This window comes from Salmo salar, chromosome ssa22 (genome assembly GCF_905237065.1).
Source record: "Salmo salar chromosome ssa22, Ssal_v3.1, whole genome shotgun sequence".
NCBI classification, from domain to species: domain Eukaryota; kingdom Metazoa; phylum Chordata; class Actinopteri; order Salmoniformes; family Salmonidae; genus Salmo; species Salmo salar.
This window is the reverse complement of record NC_059463.1, coordinates 39,924,127-39,942,491: the sequence shown is the minus strand read 5'-3', so window position 1 is coordinate 39,942,491 and position 18,365 is coordinate 39,924,127. Positions and strand designations below refer to the sequence as shown.

Here is an 18,365-nt window from a genome sequence, read left to right as displayed (position 1 = left end):
CTGGTAACACATAGCCTAGAGGTTAGAGCGTAGGTCCAGTAACCAAAATGGTTGCTGGTTTGATTACCTGAGCCGACAAGGTAACAAAATCTGTTGTTGTACTCTTGAGCAAGGCACTTAACCCTAATTTGCTCCAGGGGTGCCGTACTACTATGGCTGAGACTGTACAAAACAACACTTTTCAGGTGTATGTGACTATAAAACAATTTTTTACTGACAGGTGTATGGAGTAAAAAGTATACTTGATAAAAGGAAAAGTCCAACTTTTAGATAGAGCATCACTGACATCACAACATACACATTCATGTTAAGTCTTCTCAGTCTAAGTTAGCTAGAGTTATTAAGTTATTGCTTAGAGTTATTGCTACAGTAACGCTGCTTCAAGCCTCCTGAAATGACTCGGTGGCTACATTTTTATAATTTGTGACATATCCATGTTTATAGCGTATTGTCAGTTCAGTGCAGCATCCAGTAATCAATTTAAAAAGTCTTCCCCGCGTCCAAGTCAAAATCTCCCCCGGCCTCTACGCCATGCGCCCCCCCCTTCCCCCCCTTCGACCACATGCCCCCAACAAATCCTTAGGTGTGTGGCAGGTGTTCCAACTCACCTGTCTGTGTGTCTGTGTGTGTGTCCTCTATCTCTCTGATGAGCAGTCCTCTGTGTGTGTGTCCTCGATCTATCTGATGAGCAGTCCTCTGTGTGTGTGTCCTCTATCTCTCTGATGAGCAGTCCTCTGTGTGTGTGTCCTCGATCTATCTGATGAGCAGTCCTCTGTGTCCATGTTGGCTCTCATGTCTGGCTCTTATAGGGCAGAGAGGGGAATTTCGCCAGATACTCCACAAGGTGTTCACATGCACAGTCACACAGAAATAGGTAGAAGGAAATACAGCAGCATAGGAAGGAATAACAGCTCATCTCTACATGAGTAATTTTAAGGAAGAGGAAGGAACTGATGACAGTTCTGGGATTTAATATCAAGGCTTGCGTAATATATCCTCGTCAGTTAACGATATATATGGACAGCCTGTCTATGGACAGCCTGTAGCCTAGCGGTTAGAGCGTTGGGCCAGTAACCAAAACATCTCTAGTTTGAATCCCTGAGCCAACAAGGTGAACAATCTGTCGATGTGACCTTGAGCAAGGCACTTAACTCTAATTGCTCCAGGTTTGCCATTGATAATGGCTGACCCTGGATGTGACTCCACTCTCCAAGGGTGTCTCATGGTGAGTTGGGAGATGCAAAAACACACACTTGTACATGTGTGAACTAGGACAAATATAAGCACCCACATTATTACTATATTGCAGGCCTTAACCACTAACAACTGTACGTTTCTGTCAAAATCAAAATCATTTCACTTTGAGAATTCCGTTCCCTGCTATTCCACCCCAATTTCACCTCTGCGTACAGTAACTTTCCATGTTGTTTCCTAAATAGAACACATCCATGAAGCACACAACAATACACTGCCCCAGTGAGGTGCTTCCCTAACTTTCTTTGACCTTCCAAGAAGGCCAAGGGTCTGGGTGTGAGGCTGGAACTCAGGCTGAGGCTTGAGCTGGGGCTGGGGCTAGAAAGCTCTGGCTCCATCTCTGCTGTATTTTCAGAACATTTCCCAGCAGCATCTCTTTCCTCCATGAACTGAAAATGGCATTATTGAATGATTGTCATCTCGTCATCTTGTGACATAAATATGTACGGAATCTCCATCCACCCACAGCAGAGCTCTCTGTATGATGTCACACCCTTCTGCCTGTAGCTCTCGACGTGTTCTCCCACCAGACAGGTGCTTATGGGAAGCCATCACCTGCTCAGCTATGTGGGATGAGAAGAAGTCTATAGGAAGCAGGCTGCAGGTCCAGGAAATCAAAGCACACAGTGGAACCAGAATATACTGCTATAACAGAAAAAAGTACTTCCTCTCTAACTGTAAAGAAGTGACTCAGCGCTCCTCTAGGAAATGTAGGGCAGAACATTTGATGCATGTTTGGTGTAATACATGAGCAAAGAAAAAAGAAAGTTGCGGACTCATCTCTCCTTGCCGGTTTGGCTCAATAGCTATCATCCCCTCATAAATCCACGTTCAAGGAAAACTTAGGGTAACACTACTTAACACATTTATGACACAGTCATAACCATGTCATAGTATGTCATACCAGCTGACATAACGTGTCAAACTCTCATAATATGGTCATAACACTGTCATGACACATATATTTAGACCTGTTGTGACATATATTGCGTTATTTTATGGCTGGTTATGACACCTACACTACCATTCCAAAGTTTGGGGTCACTTAGAAATGTCCTTGTTTTGAAAGAAAAGCTAATTTTTGTCCATTAAAATAACATCAAATTGATCAGAAATACAGTGTAGACATTGTTAATGTTGTAAATGACTATTTTAGCTGGAAGCGGCTGATTTTTTAATGGAATATCTACATAGGCGTACAGAGGCCCATTATCAGCAACCATCACTCCTGTGTTCCAATGGCTTTTTCTTTGAAACTCTGCCTAGAAGGCCAGCATCCCGGAATCGCCTCTTCACTGTTGACGTTGAGACTGGTGTTTTGCGGGTACTATTTAATGAAGCTGCCAGTTGAGGACTTGTGAGGCATCTGTTTCTCAAACTAGACACTCTAATGTACTCGTCCTCTTGCTCAGTTGTGCACCGGGGCCTCCTACTCCCCTTTCTATTCTGGTTATAGCCAGTTTGCGCTGTTCCTTGAAGGGTGTAGTACACAGCGTTGTACAAGATCTTCAGTTTCTTGGCAATTTCTCGCATGGAATAGCTTTCATTTCTCAGAACAAGAATAGACTGACAAGTTTCAGAAGAAAGTACTTTGTTTCTAGTCATTTTGAGCCTGTAATCAAACCCACAAATGTTGATTCTCCAGATCCTCAACTAGTCTAAATAAGGCCAGTTTTATTGCTTCTTTAATCAGGACAACAGCTTTCAGCTGTGATAACATAATTGCAAAAGGGTTTTCTAATGATCAATTAGCCTTTTAAAATGATAAACTTGGATTAACTAACACAACGTGCCATTGGAACATAAGAGGGATGGTTGCTGATAATGGGCCTCTGTACGCCTATGTAGATATTCCATAAGAAATCTGCTGTTTCCAGCTACAATAGTCATTTACAACATTAACAATGTCTACACAGTATTTCTGATCAATTTGATGTTATTTTAATGGCCCAAAAATGTGCTTTTCTTTCAAAAACAAGGACATTTCTAAGTGACCCGAAACTTTTGAACGGTAGTGTACATAAGCTTGTCAAAACCCACAACACGTACCACACAAGGCAAAACATTCCATGACACCATAAACTACTTATCAACAGTATGTTTATGTTATATAACATTTCCTGAAATAGACCATATTAAATTGTAATTGTAATTGTGCACGCATTGATGCCAGACATGCATCTACCCCAGTGCTCTGTCGCTGATGACTGGGATGAATGCAGGAGCAGATTTCAGGAGCAGGACAAGACACCTTCATTTTGACTGATTACTGACATAAGGGCATGTTTTGTCACTCTTATGTAGGTGTCATAACCAGCCATAAAATAATGCAATATATGTCACTACAGGTGTAAATATATGTGTCATGACAATATTATGACCATATTATGACAGGTTATGACAAGTTATATCAGCTGTTATGAAATCTTATGACATGGTTATGACTGTGTCATAACGTGTTATGATGCTGGGTGTCAAGTAAAGTGTTACCAAAATTAGTGTGAAACTTTATTTTTTCATTGCATAGTTTGTCTTCAATTAGTCAGCACATCACCTTGAGGGTGTGCTGTTTTTCTTTCCTTTTCCATTGATGTAATACATGTCCTAACCATAAGAGGTCAGCCTTACTGTGTTTATGGGAGTGAGTTACAGTTCCCTTGAATAAAAGCTGTTTGGCCCCTCAGGGTATTGTAGCCCATTGCAGCTTCGTGAGATTGAAAACTTCTGATTAGAACTCTCTAGGCCAGTTTTGCGGAACCCAGAATAATAAAGACTACTCCTGGACTCTAAAGCACTTTGGTTATACTTTATTTGACAGTCTCACTGTGACATGAACATGAAGGTTTACAACGCTTTCATTCATTTACTCCATTGAACGTGCTTTTTAGTCTAGGAATAGGTTTACCGTAATGTGTCCCTAAAAGAGTCTTCCTCACTAAACCACTTCCTGGCAGCAGACTGATCTCATAGTTCAAGACACAAATAAGGTTGGGCTGTTGGGCTGACGGTATTTAAGCCCTAAGGCCAAGCTATACAGGATTCCTGGAGTGAACGAGACGCTTACAGTTACTGTTGTAAAACGTGTTATTTCCAGGACTCATGCTGGATTAGCTGGTATGTTTTGGCATTTAATAGAAGTATATAGAACTTGGCAAAAGATCATAGCTATGGCACAACAAGAGAGAAGGAAGAAAGCGTCTACGTCAACTGTCGAGTAACAAAGGGTGATCAGTTTATTTTTGCTGGCGTGTCATGAGGAGAAAGGTTAGACCTAAGTCTTGAAGGACGTCATCTAATTCACTCAGTACGTGGATAGGTGTGAGTTTATGCTTATGTGAATAGGTGTGGGTGGAGGTTTACATTTGAAAACTTATGGAAATGATCTTTCTCCTTTCCTTGTGCTGTAGTTTCACCTTTTATACTACTCATCACAAGGATCCAGGTAAGCAGGGATGGCCAAGACAGCTTGTGGAGAAGCTGCCATTTTCTGCAGTCATTTTGACCTGTGAAACTACACCCTTTTCAGCACAATGAATGGTGCGGTATGAATTTAAAATATTTCTTCATATGAGACACATATGCATCCTCAGCAAGGACTCATTCTTCCTTCCTTTGTTTTTCAGGTGTAGACTGAACTTCTCATGACTGCATACATGTGTTCTTCTCTTTTTGGGACCAATTATTTTAGTTTTTGGGGGGTAATAGTTCATATTCACCTGTGAGCTTCCACTTAAAAATAAAAAACATAGAAACATGTTTTACATACATACAAAGTATTGATCATTATGATAAAAAAAAATAATAATAGATGTAGTATGTAAAGGGAAAAAACTAAAAAAGTGAGACTCCACCCCCAACTCCCATCTCATTCCCACAATCCCAAGTCTCCACCCATTTTGCCTGTGCTTAGCTCCATTCCTTTTTTTTTTGCCTGAAAAACTCCCCAGTCCTTAACAATTACAGTGCCTTCGGAAAGTATTCAGACCTCTTGTCACGTTCTGACCAGTAAAGGGGTTATTTGTTATTGTAGTTTGGTCAGGACGTGGCAGGGGGTGTTTGTTTTATGTGGTTCGGGGTTTGTTGGGCTATGTATTATGTAAGAGGGGTGTTTGCTTAGAGTGTTCCGGGGTTTTTGGGCTATGTTCTTGTTAGTTTATTTCTATGTTATTTCTAGTCTTTCTATGTCTATGTTAGTTAATGGGGTTGACCTTCAATTGGAAGCAGCTGCCTCTCGTTGCTTCTAATTGAAGGTCTTATTTAAGAGGGGTGTTTTTGTAATGGGATTTGTGGGTAGTTGTCTCCTTGTTTAGTGTCTGAGCACATGACATGACATGACATGACATGACATGACAGGACAGGACAGGACAGGACAGGACAGGACAGGACAGGACAGGACAGGACATGACAGGACATGACAGGACAGGACAGGACTGTTAGTGTCGTTTGTTGTGTTTGTATACGTGTTATGTTTGTTTTTTTCCTTCTTTTTACCAATTAAAGAAGATGAGTATACACCTTCCTGCTGCACCTTGGTCTAATCCTTACGACACCCGTTACACCTCTTGACTTTTTCCACATTTTTTTAGGTTAGACTTATTCTAAAATCTATTAAATACAAAAAATTCTACCTAAACACAATACCCCATAATGAGAATGTCACAACTTCCGCCGAAGTCGGCTCCTCTCCTTGTTCAGGTGGCGTTCGGCAGTCGACGTCACCAGCTTTCTAGCCATCGCTGCTCCATTTTTCATTTATCCATTCGTTTTGTCTTGTTCCCTGCACACCTGGTTTTCATTCCCCAATCACACTACATGTATTTATTCCTCTGTTCCCCTCATGTCTTTGTGTGTGATTGTTTCGTGTTGTGTCATTTTTGACGCGCTATTTCTGGTGTGCGTTTATTCTGTGTTTTATATCACGAGGTATGTTTATTTGTTTGTACTTTATTATTGTGACTGTTTGCGCGTTTTTGCACTGTGGCATATTGGATGGAGGTTTTGATGCAGTGGCGTCCGTCTGTTGGTTTCGCCTGCCTAAATAAAGTGTGCGCCTGTTCACAACTCTCTGCTCTGCTGCACCTGACTCCGCTCCCTGCACGCACACCATTGACAGAGAAAGCAAAAACGTTTTTTAGAAATGTTTGCTAATTTATAAACAAAAAACAATGGAAATATCACATTTACATATGTATTCAGACCCTTTACTCAGCACTTTGTTGGAGCACCTTTGGCAGCGATTACAGCCTCAAGTCTTCTTGGGTATGACGCTAAAAGCTTGGCACACCTGTATTTGGGGAGTTTCTCCCATTCTTCTCTGCTGATTCTCCCAAACTCTGTCAGGTTGGATGGGGAGCATCATTGCACAGCTATTTTCAGGTCTCTCTAGAGATGTTAAATTGGGTTCAAGTCCGGGATCTGTCTGGGCCACTGTAGGACATTCAGAGACTTGTCCCGAAGCCACTCCTGCGTTGTCTTGGCTTGCTTAGGGTCGTTGTCCTGTTGGAAGGTGAACCTTCGCCCCAGCCTGAGGTACTTTGCTCCGTTCATCTTTCCCTCGATCCTGACTAGTCTCCCAGTCCCTGCCGCTGAAAAACATTCAGAAGCATGATGCTGCCACCACCATGCTTCACCATAGGGATGGTGCCAGGTTTCCTCCAGACGTGACACTTGGCATTCAGGCCAAAGAGTTCAATCTTGGTATCATCATACCAGAGTATCTTGTTTCTCAATAACTGAGACAATTTTAGGTCCCGTTTGGCAAACTCCAAGTGGGCAGTCATGTGCCTTTTACTGAGGAGTGGCTTCCGTCTGGCTCCTCTACCATAAAGGCCTGATTTGTGGAGTGGTGCAGAGAGGATCGTCCTTCTGGAAGGTTCTCCCATCTCCATAGAGAATCTCTGGAGCTCTGTCAGAGTGACCATCGGGTTCTTGGTCACCTCCCTGATCAAGGCCCTTCTTCCCGATTGATCAGTTTGGCCGGGCAGCCAGCTCTAGGAACAGCCTTGGTGGCTCCAAACTTCTTCCATTTAAGAACGCGTTTGAATATATTAAGTTCATGCACTTCTAAAAAATATTTTTTTACTTTGTCCCAGAAGCATTTAACTGCAAGGCACTACCACATCATTTAGGGGACACTGAACAGCTTGGAGATGGGTCCAATTTCATTGTAAAATGTTTCCTTTGTGATACATAGTCTGTGAACAAATGTAAAATGTATAACTTGATGGCTCGGATTACGGGATGCCAAAGTCCTTATGGAGCAGGTGTGTTTCTTGGAGCGTTGCTACAGTATATCAATACAGTTGTAACATTGGATAGGACAATTTAGGCCTTTCAAATTCCAAGACAGAATTCCTAGTGTTGCCATTGTTTTTCAGAAATGAATGTTATATTAATGATATAATTGTTATCTGTAGTGTTGATAAGCCCATGGATGAGTAACAAAAAGCAGCACCCACAGGGACACTCACCAATTGGTCGTTCCTCACCCAGAAAACCCTTCCAAAACATCTCTTTCTAAAAGACAACAAACTGACTCATTCTCCTGTGTGTATGCACATACATGTGTGTGTCTGTTTATATATTCTGTACATACAGTATGGTTCGACAGACAGACAGGTGGATAAGGAGATAATAATTCACTTCACATGGGCAAATTGTCTGTCTCTAACATGCAGCACAATATGCTCTCTCCCTGCCTCTCTCCCTGGCTCTCTCGCTGCCTCTCTCACTGCCTCTCTCCCTGGCTCTCTCCCTGGCTCTCTCGCTGGCTCTCTCGCTGGCTCTCTCGCTGGCTCTCTCGCTGGCTCTCTCGCTGGCTCTCTCCCTGGCTCTCTCGCTGGCTCTCTCCCTGGCTCTCTCGCTGGCTCCCTATAACAGCAGCAGTCATATTCTGGGTTTTCCAGACGATATAGCAAGAATGGGTTGCCAGGAACAGGGATGACAGTGATAATAGGTTCATGGTCATGAGGAGGTAGTGGAGGCTGTGCTTTCAGAGGAGGACAGTGAACACACTCAGAAGGATAGGAAGGATGTGGCTAGGAAAGGATACATGATCAGCCCAAGAGCACATTTTATTTATTTTATTTGTATAGAACTGCTTCATACAAAACAAAGGGATACAATTACTTTTATCGAAAGTACCTCCAAAACACAAATACACCAAGGACCTTTTAAACTACATGGTAGTCACGTTTTTAACCTGTTTTTCATTCACCAAATGCCTTACCTGTGTATTGGCCCTTGTAAACCATTATTATGCTTCGTTCCTACCCCAGATGTAGTGTTACAGTACATTCATAATATGCAAAGAGTAATCATACCCTAATTGTAACTACACTATATTTGTAGCATGTCAGTCAATCTACCTTTATTTTTCATCTGCCACTTGTTCCATTATTCTATGGTACTTATACTGCCTTAATATTAGAAACACAACTTACAGACAAAACAACTCCTATCTTACTGGAACTGCATATACATCCATGCACCAAAGACCTAGTTTTATAAATATTTATTTGAACCCTTTAAAATCTTTCAGCTGTGAAATATTCCTGATGTTGTCAAAGCCATACAGTTAGCATTTTACTCAGGTTATCTGGCACCATTTCACCCATCTAAAATACTAATGTGTATGTGTGTGGTTATGTGTGTGTTGTGTGGTGTGTGGTTGTGTGTGTGTGTGTGTGCGTGTGATGTTGTGCGTTTGCGTGTGACTGCCTATGTTTGTGTGTCTGTGTGTGGCCTTGCGTGCATCAGTGTGTGTTTTTTGCCGTTTGCTGCATGTGTGTGTGTGTGTGTGTGTGTGTGTGTGTGTGTGTGTGTGTGTGTGTGTGTGTGTGTGTGTGTGTGTGTGTGTGTGTGTGTGTGTGTGTGTGTGTGTGTGTGTGTGTGTGTGTGTACTAACTCCAGGCCTGACTCTAGATGACAATAGACTTAAGGTGTCTGAAACACATTATGACATCCAGAGGGACAGGAGGGCTCAAGTGGTTCCCATCCAGACGTAGGTACCTGTTGGGTATCAATCAATCAATCAAACAAACAAACTATCAATCAATCAAACAAACTATCAATCAATCAATCAATCAATCAAACAAACTATCAATCAATCAATCAATCAAACAAACTATCAATCAAACAATCAATCAATCAAACAAACTATCAATCAATCAAACAAACTATCAATCAATCAAACAAACTATCAATCAATCAAACAAACTATCAATCAATCAATCAAAGACACAAATCAATAAATCAATCCATCTATCGTACCTATTGTGTCGTGAATATTTATATTACCTGAGTCTGGGCATCAGAGCCTCATCAGTCAGACTTTCAGAGGACAGACTAAATGGACAAAGCTGGGTCCCGTTAATACCTGACACATGAACACACACACACACACACACACACACACACACACACACACACACACACACACACATATAAGTTAATCAATGCTGTCGTGGTTATGTTACTAATGGTTGCATCTCCATTGCATGTTACTCATTCTCAATGCTGTTAAAGTTGTGATGTGGTTGTGTCGTGGTCATGTTACAGACCTATTATGGCCTTATGTTAGGCTACTCACTCTCAATGCTGTTGTGGTTGAGGTGCAGTTGCTCCAGCTGGGGGTTGAACAGGGGGACGGAGGTGAGCTGGTTGTGGGCCAGGTGAAGGTCTAGCAGGGTGGAAACGTTGAACACAGCCTTAGGTACTCCCTTATCACTTAGCTGGTTGAAGTTGAGCCTCACAAACGCCAGGTTGGAGAAGCCTTGGAAGTAGTCTCTGGATTGGGAAGACAAGTGGGTTACTGTAAATAGTGGGATGATGCAGTATTTTCCAAGTGCTTAGAGGATAGAGAGTTCAGCACACTGTCATTCTTGTGTGCTTTACTGGATCTCACACCAATGTTTCGGTCAATAGATAATGTGTGTGTGCGTACGTGTGCGTACCTGCATTGTGTGTGCATGCATGTGTGCTTACTTAGGGATGTCCTCGATGTTGTTCCTGTCCAGGAATAGTTGTGTGATGCCGTTGGGGATGTTAGCTGGCATCTTCTTCAGGATGTTGTGGGCCAAGTTCAGCTGAACCAGGTTCTTCATGTCTTTAAAAGTGTTCTTCCCCACGTCACTGTCACTCAACTAAACACAACAGAGAATACACAGGGAGAATTATCATTGAGTGAGCGTGAGAGTGAGTGCATTTGTGTACGCGTGCAAGCATGTGTTTGTGCGAGTCCGTGTGCATACATGCCTGTGTGCATGCGTTTGTATGTGTGTGTGTGTGCATGCATACATGCGTGTGTATGTTTGTGCATTTGTGTGTGTGTATGTACCTTGTTGTGGTGCAGGTCGAGCAGAGCGAGGTGCTCCATCTTGCCAAAGGCTCCAGAGGGGATCTTGGAGATCTGGTTGTGGCTGAGAATGAGCTGCTCCAACCCAGCTGGCAGGTCATCAGGAACCTCCTTCAGCTGGTTCCTCTCCATGTAGAGAAACAACAGACCAGGTACCTTCTCAAACACCTGGGACACAGAGAGACAGAGAGACAGAACGAGAGATAGCGACGTAGACAGAGACAGAGATACATAGAGACAGACAGTGAGAGAGAGACAGAGAGAGAGAGAGAGAGAGAGAGAGAGAGAGAGAGAGAGAGAGAGAGACGGACGGACGGACGGACGGACGGAGAGATAGAGAGACAGAGAGAGAGGGAGACAGAGAGACAGAGAGAGAGAGAGAGAGACAGAGAGAGAGAGAGAGAGACAGAGAGAGAGAGAGAGAGGGAGAGGGAGAGAGGGAGACAGAGAAAGAGAGAGAGAGTGAGAGGGAGAGAGGGAGAAAGAGAGACAGAGACAAATAGCGAAAGAAAAAAGAAAGATGGAATAATGAAAATAAGCAAATGCATGACTAAATAAATTAACTAAATAAATAAATAGAAAAAAGCTCCCACCTGCTTTTCTACTTTTTTTATGCGATTGTTGGCCATGTTAACCCATCGCAGCTCTGTGGCGTTGTTGAAGGGTTCCGCTGTTACCACAGAGATGTAGTTGTTCTGCAGGTAAAGGTAGTGGACTCTCGACGGGATCACAGGGACCGTACGGAGGTTCCGGTTCTCACAATAGAGGGCGTTGGGGAAGGAGGGGGGGCAGAAACACTCGCGGGGACAGTCAGGGAATATGGAGGGGGGGCCAAGGATGGGAGGGGGGAAGTCTGTGGGCTCCTGGGGTTCCAGTTCATCAGGGTGCAGGCTAGGCTTGAAAGAAGGCCGCTTGGTGGCCTTAGGAGGCTTAGGAGGTTTTTTAGGTCTCGGTCTCTGGGAGAACACTGCCCCCATCAGGAGACAGAGCACCAGGGCAGAGTAGAGTCCCACACCTGCCTTCATTGTCCTGGATGGAGAGAGAAGGGGTGGAGGAAAGAGAGAGAGAGAGAGATTGTATTGAATTGAGAGAGAGTCAGAGAGATGGAGAGAGAGCAAGAGAGAGAGACAAATACAGACAGACAGACAGAGACAAGGCAAGAAGGGCCTTCTATGCCATCAAAAGAAACATACAATTTGACATCCCAATTAGGATCTGGCTTAAAATACTCCACTCAGTTATAGAACCCATTGCCTTCTATGGTGGTGAGCCCTGGGGTCCACTCACCAACCAAGAATTCACAAAATGGGAAAAACACCCAATTGAGACTCCGCATGCAGAATTCTTCAAAAATATCCTCAATGCATAACCCATATAATGCATGCAGATCAGAATTAGGACTATACCCGTTAATTATCCAAATCTAGAAAATAACTGTTAAATTCCACAACCACCTGAAGGAAATCGATTGCCAAACCTTACATCACAAAGCCCTAACCTACAGAGAGATGAACCTAGAGAAGAGTCCCCTCAGCCAGCTGGTTATGTCGCTCTGTTAACAGACATAAAATTAGCCCCAACCAAAGTATGAAAAAACTAAAAGAGAACTACTTGACACATTGGAAAGAATCAACCCAAAAAATTGAGCAAATTGGAATGCTACCTTGCCCTAAACAGAGAGTACACAGTGACAGAATACCTGACCACTGTGAGTGACCCAAAACTAAGAAAAGCCTTCACTATGTACAGACTCAGTGAGACCTGGCTCTCAAGAGAAGACAAGATATGTGACCGCTGTCCATAAAGTTAGTGGAAAACCGAGCTGCACTTTCTAACCTCCTGTCAAATGATATGATACACATATTTCCCTCAAATTACACAAACCCACAAAGAATTCGAACACAAATCAATCCCAGCAGCGAAATGTGTGACAATCCCCCCCACGCCCCCTCCCATGCTACTCTCTTGAAACTTTTTGCTTGTGTAGTAATGTTTACTGTTAATGTCTGATTGCTTTTGTCTTTGTGTTGTTTAATTCCCTTTGTTGGTTTTTGTCATTGTTGTTTTGGCAATGTAAACACATGTTTCCCAAGGGCAATAAAGCCACTTTGAAATGAATTGAATTGACAGAGAGACAGAAACCGAGCAACAGAGAGACAGAGAGGACAGAGACCCAGAGACCCAGAGACAGAGAGACAGAGACAGAGACCCAGAGACACAGGGCCAGAGAGACAGAGACCCAGAGACAGAGAGACAGAGAGGACAGAGACCCAGAGACCCAGAGACAGAGAGACAGAGACAGAGACCCAGAGACAGAGACACAGTGACAGAGAGACAGAGACCCAGAGACAGAGACCGAGCGACAGAGACAGAGACAAAGCGACAGAGAGATAGAGACAAAGCAACAGAGACAGAGAGATAGAGACAGAGCGACAAAGATAGAGTGACAGACAGAGAGATAGAGACAAGGCGACCGAGAGATAGAGAAAGAGAGACAGAGACCCAGAGATAGAGACAGAGATAGAGAGACAGAGACCCAGAGACAGAGAGACAGAGACAGAGACCGAGTGACAGAGATTGAGCGACAGAGAGATAGAGACAAAGCAACAGAGACAGAGAGACAGAGAGATAGAGACAGAGCGACCAAGAGATAGAGACAGAGACCCAGAGATAGAGACAGAGAGACAGAGACCCAGAGACAGAGACAGAGGGACAGAGAGATAGAGACAGAAAGACAGAGAGACAGAGACCCAGAGACCTAGAGACAGAGACAAAGCGACAGAGACAGAGACCCAGAGACAGAGACCCAGAGACAGAGACAGAGAGACAGAGAGACAGAGACCCAGAGACAGAGAGATAGAGACAGAGAGACAGAGACCCAGAGACAGAGAGACAGAGACAGAGAGACAGAGAGGCAGAGACCCAGAGACAGAGACCCAGAGACAGAGAGAGAGAGACAGAAAGACAGAGAGACAGAGAGACCGAGACAGAGAGTGGGAGGGAGGAAAAAGAGATTGTGGCAAAAGGGTTATGGGAAATGTGATATTTGGTAAAGAACCAGATATAAGCACCTTTTATATATGCCCCTTTATTTAGTATGACTTTGTTTCTAAATCGTTTATGATGCAGTTTAAATGGGAGTTATGATTGCGTTGTTAAACCTTAAAAGTGATCACAGTTAAAAGTGGATTACTTGCTAGCAGCCACTACAGTAAATGTTTTCCTCTAGCCTTTTGCAGGGTTTTGGTAATCTGCTTATATAAAGGCTGAGTTGAGAGCAGTGACCTGTGCAGGCAAAGCACACAAACATGGTTCTCATTAATGACTGGGTGAAGCACTAGCTTTTCCTTTACAGCTGTTAAAAATAAGAGAGAGAGAAAGAAAGAAAGAAGTGAAGGGTTAGTTTTAAGAGGGAGCTGAACGATAAAGTCTCCATTGTGTGTTTTGGGGCTCTATTCAATCTGGATCGCTGCAGCATTACAGATTCCCGTGCTAGAAATGTTAAGGTCATTTCAGATTGAGCCGACACGTGCAGCATTTACTGTGAATGCAGTTTACGGTAAAGCGGGAACATTGCCTTTCAATCACACTGTAAAGCTGAACTTCTGAGATGCGAATTGAATAGAGCTCTTGGTCTAGTGTGAGGGGATCCTAACGAGGGGGAACAGAGTGGCTGGAGTTCTGAGACGCCCAGCCCAGCAGGGGACCCTAAGTAGTCTCTTTCTCCATCTCTCTCTCTGTCTGCCTCTCTTTTCTCTTGGTCTCTCTCACTCTCTGGCAATCTTACAACCTAGCATACAGGAGACCACATCAAACCAGCTGTTGGTCATTAGTTAGTAATTGACAGAGTTCCCAAGATACAACAAGTGACTACTCACAAAAATACAAGGTGTTATGGATCAGCATCTTACAACAGTGTGGGATTGACTGTGTTTTTCTGTGCTTTGTTTGTTGTGAGAAAGCCTTCTGTCGAGTCTGATAAATAGCTGAGAGTCATTGCAAAACTATTCTCCTAGCCAGAGTTTGTCCAGTCCAGGATAAACAGTTCTGAACTTCCCTTCCTCCCAAACGAATCATGTTCCTGGCAATGCCACTCAGCCCAGAGTGTGATTTCACTTTTCCTCTCTCAGTAGTCCAGAACTCCAACAGCTATAATCAGATGTTACGACTTCAGGACAGAGAACTAGGGCTGTTGGTAGACAACAAGGGAGAGATGACAGAGTTCTGCACATCTATACTACTGTCACAGCTATGTGTCTGTGACTTAGGGTTGTTAGTCATCAAGATATATATATATATAAGGATAAGTTCATTTGAGTTACCAGACTTAGAAATCGGTATTAACTGCACCTCAGATTGCAGCCCAAATAAATGCTTCAGAGTTCAAGTAACAGACACATCTCAACATCAACTGTTCAGAGGAGACTGCGTGAATCAGGTCTTCATGGTAGAACTGCTGCAAAGAAACCACTACTAAAGGACAGCAATAAGAAGAAGAGACTTGCTTGGGCAAAGAAACACGGACAATGGACATTAGACCGGTGGAAATCTGTCTTTGGTCTGTTGAGTCCAAATTTGAGATTTTTGCTTCCAACCGCCGTGTCTTTGTGAGATGCAGAGTAGGTGAATAGATGACCTCCACATGTGTGGTTCCCAATGTGAAGCACCCTGCCGCAATACGCCATCCAATCTGGTTTGCGCTTAGTAGGACTATCATTTGTTTTTCAAGAGGACATTGACCCGACACACCTCCAGGCTTTGTAAGTGCTATTTGACCAAGAAGTAGAGTGATGGAGTGCTGCATCAGATGGCTTGGCCTCCACAATCACCCGACCTCTACAATCACCCGACCTCAACCAAATTGAGTGTATGTGGGAACTCCTTCAAGACTGTTGGAAAAGCATCCCAGGTGACTACCTCCTGAAGCTGGTTGAGAGAATACCAAGGGTGTGCAAAGCTGTGATCAAGGCAAAGGGTAGCTACTTTGAAGAATCACTTTTTTGGTTACTTGATTCCATGTGCTATTTCATAGTTTTGATGTCTTCACTATTATTCTACAATGTAGAAAATAGTAAAAATGAAGAAAAATCCTTGAATGAGTAGGTGTGTCCAAACTTTTGACTGGTACTGTATATATATATAAAGTATATAGATAGATAACACCCGTATAGATAAATAGCACTCTAATACTCAGGGTTCAGCACATCTGAGTAAGCGTTGCCCACTTGCTCCAAGTTCATCCTGGAACGATGATAAGAATCCTTCAACTTTATTCACTTTTCCATTGTCGATTAAATCTCCCGGAATATCTTTTCTGCTCCACTGGAGAAGAGGGTTGGCAACTCTATTAAGGGGCGCTATAAAGTCTAGGCAGAAATGTGACTGGTAACACGTCAACCTTACTGGTTTACCTTACAGGCTATAGCTCCAGCCCAAGAACGCTTGGCTCTGAAATACCATTTGGAAAATACTGAGACAGACAGAGGAGGGTCTGCAGACATGCAAGGAAAATCATTGGACTGTCTGCACTATTAAGCCTGGTTGAGATGGCAGGCAGATATATAGCCTGGATGTCTAAACTCCTGGGTGACCCACATTCAAAAGGAAATATCGCCAAATGTCAAATAAGAAACTTTGTTTTGGCAGAATGATATAGATATTTTATAGCAAGTGTTAGACAACAGATAATGTTGTATGATCAACAATGATCCGTTTTAACAATGTTTCCCATGCAGCCAAAATTTTGTCAATAATGAATTCAATTGACAGTTTTATTGCTGTGTAAAAACAGACATCCAATTCAACAGAACCAGTCCAGACCACAGACCATTATGAAGGAATGAACATTCCTGAGATGTTTCTGGAAATTTCAGAAAGCTTCTCCTCTCTTTTCAAAGACATTGATCAACAAAAATCTGTATATAATTGTGACCTACCAATCCTAGCAGACAGACAGACACCTGGACAGTTGTCAAGCCCTATCTGATTTAAAGCTTAGAGCTGTAGAAAGTAGCGTGATATAGCCAAACACAGCAAAGCAATGTTTTCCTAAGTCTGACTGTGAAACATAACTTTACTTTCAGTTCAGTCTTTTTGCCACACAGTACTACCCTTCTATCAACTTGCAACAAGAAAGCAGCATGTTTAGCTGAACTAAATGGAGAGGTGTGTCGCTATTTGTCTGAATGTCGCAGAGCAGCAGCGTTCTAGAATCTGCTTTGTGAGAGAACTTTAGCAGAAGCAACAAACGCTCTAGTGCAAGCTCTCTCTTTGAGAGGAGAGGACAGTACCACTCTCATTCAGCATCTCTATAGAAACACACACTGTCAGGCTCTGTTCACGTCCGCCTCTCTGCCCAGACACGCACACACAAACACACACTCCTCGTCCCACATACACCTCACACACTGTAAGACACACACACTCTCTCCTGGTCTTGCTCTGTTTACATGCTGTTATCGAGCGTGTCACATCTAATAGCATCCCTCCTGGAGAAAAGAAACAACAAATATTGTCTTACCTGCCAATTGTACCTGCCCTCTTTAATCAAGTTGAGAGTTTTCTGTCTCTCTGCTCTCTATCTCTCTTACCCTTCTCTTACCCTTACCCCTCTCTTCCTCTCCCTCCCTCTCTCCTTCTCAGTGGACAAGCCTCCTATTGGGTTGGTTCCCTGGCTATTTTTCCCTCTGAAAGTCATAGTGTTTCCCACTCTCCTCCCCTCCCCTCCCCTCCCCTCCCCTCCCCTCCCCTCCCCTCCCCTCCCCTCCCCTCCCCTCCCTCCCTCTCTCTGGCCCTCCACAGCAGAGATCAACAATTAATCTCAGTCACACTTTACTACTTGGATAGTCAGGATATTCCATCTGTAGTGGCTCTACAGATGGTCATACTATCCACAAATTATCTGTTGATAAGCAAGGTTAGGTTTAGAATAAGAGTTAGGTTAAAGGTTAAGGTTAGGGTTAGAGCTAGGGTTACTAGATAGTTTGTAGACTATCCAAAATAAAGTGTTAAAATCTACACTGTTGGAGGATGTTTTCTCACCATGCTCTGTGTGTGTGCATGTGTGTGTTTGTTAAGTCGTTTTTAATTTACAGTTGAAGTCGGAAGTTTACAGACACCTTAGCCAAATACATTTTAACTCAGTTTTTCACAATTCCTACATTTAATCCTAGTAAACATTCCCTGTCTTAGGTCAGTTAGGATCACCACTTTAAGAATGTTAAATGTCAGAATAATAGTAGAGAGAATGATATATCTCAGCATTTATTTCATTCATCACATTCCCAGTGGGTCAGAAGTTTACATACACTCAATTAATATTTGGTAGCATTGCCTTTAAATTGTTTAACCTGGGTCAAATGTTTCGGGTAGCCTTCCACAAGCTTCCCACAAATAAGTTGGGTGAATTTTGGCCCATTCCTCCTGACAGAGCTGGTGTAACTGAGTTAGGTTTGTAGGCCTCCTTGCTCGCACACGATTCTTGAGTTCTGCCCACAAATTAACTATAGGATTGAGATCAGGGCTTTGTGATGGCCACTCTAATACCTTGACTTTGTTGTCCTTAAGCCATTTTGCCACAACTTTGGAAGTACCCTTGGGGTCATTGTCCATTTGAAAGACCCATTTGCGACAAAGCTTTAACTTCCTGACTGATGTCTTGAGATGTTGCTTCAATTTATCCACATCATTTTCTTCCTCATGATGCCATCTATTTTGTGAAGTGCACCAGTCCCTCCTGCAGCAAAGCACACCCACA

At 43.1% G+C, this 18,365-nt stretch overlaps 1 protein-coding gene across 1 annotated transcript; it reads right to left on the bottom strand.

The window, feature by feature from the left end:
- Window positions 1–8,321: 8,321 nt before the first annotated feature.
- On the bottom strand, window positions 8,322–17,278 carry LOC106583520 (prolargin). Its single transcript, XM_014167798.2, has 7 exons — window positions 17,130–17,278; window positions 11,203–11,638; window positions 10,592–10,777; window positions 10,240–10,397; window positions 9,845–10,041; window positions 9,553–9,631; window positions 8,322–9,264 (listed from the first exon to the last, which is right to left on the bottom strand). Exons 2-7 carry the CDS (start codon window positions 11,632–11,634, stop codon window positions 9,174–9,176), a joined length of 1,143 nt encoding a protein of 380 aa, XP_014023273.2. The 5' UTR covers window positions 11,635–11,638; window positions 17,130–17,278; the 3' UTR covers window positions 8,322–9,173.
- Window positions 17,279–18,365: the final 1,087 nt, after the last annotated feature.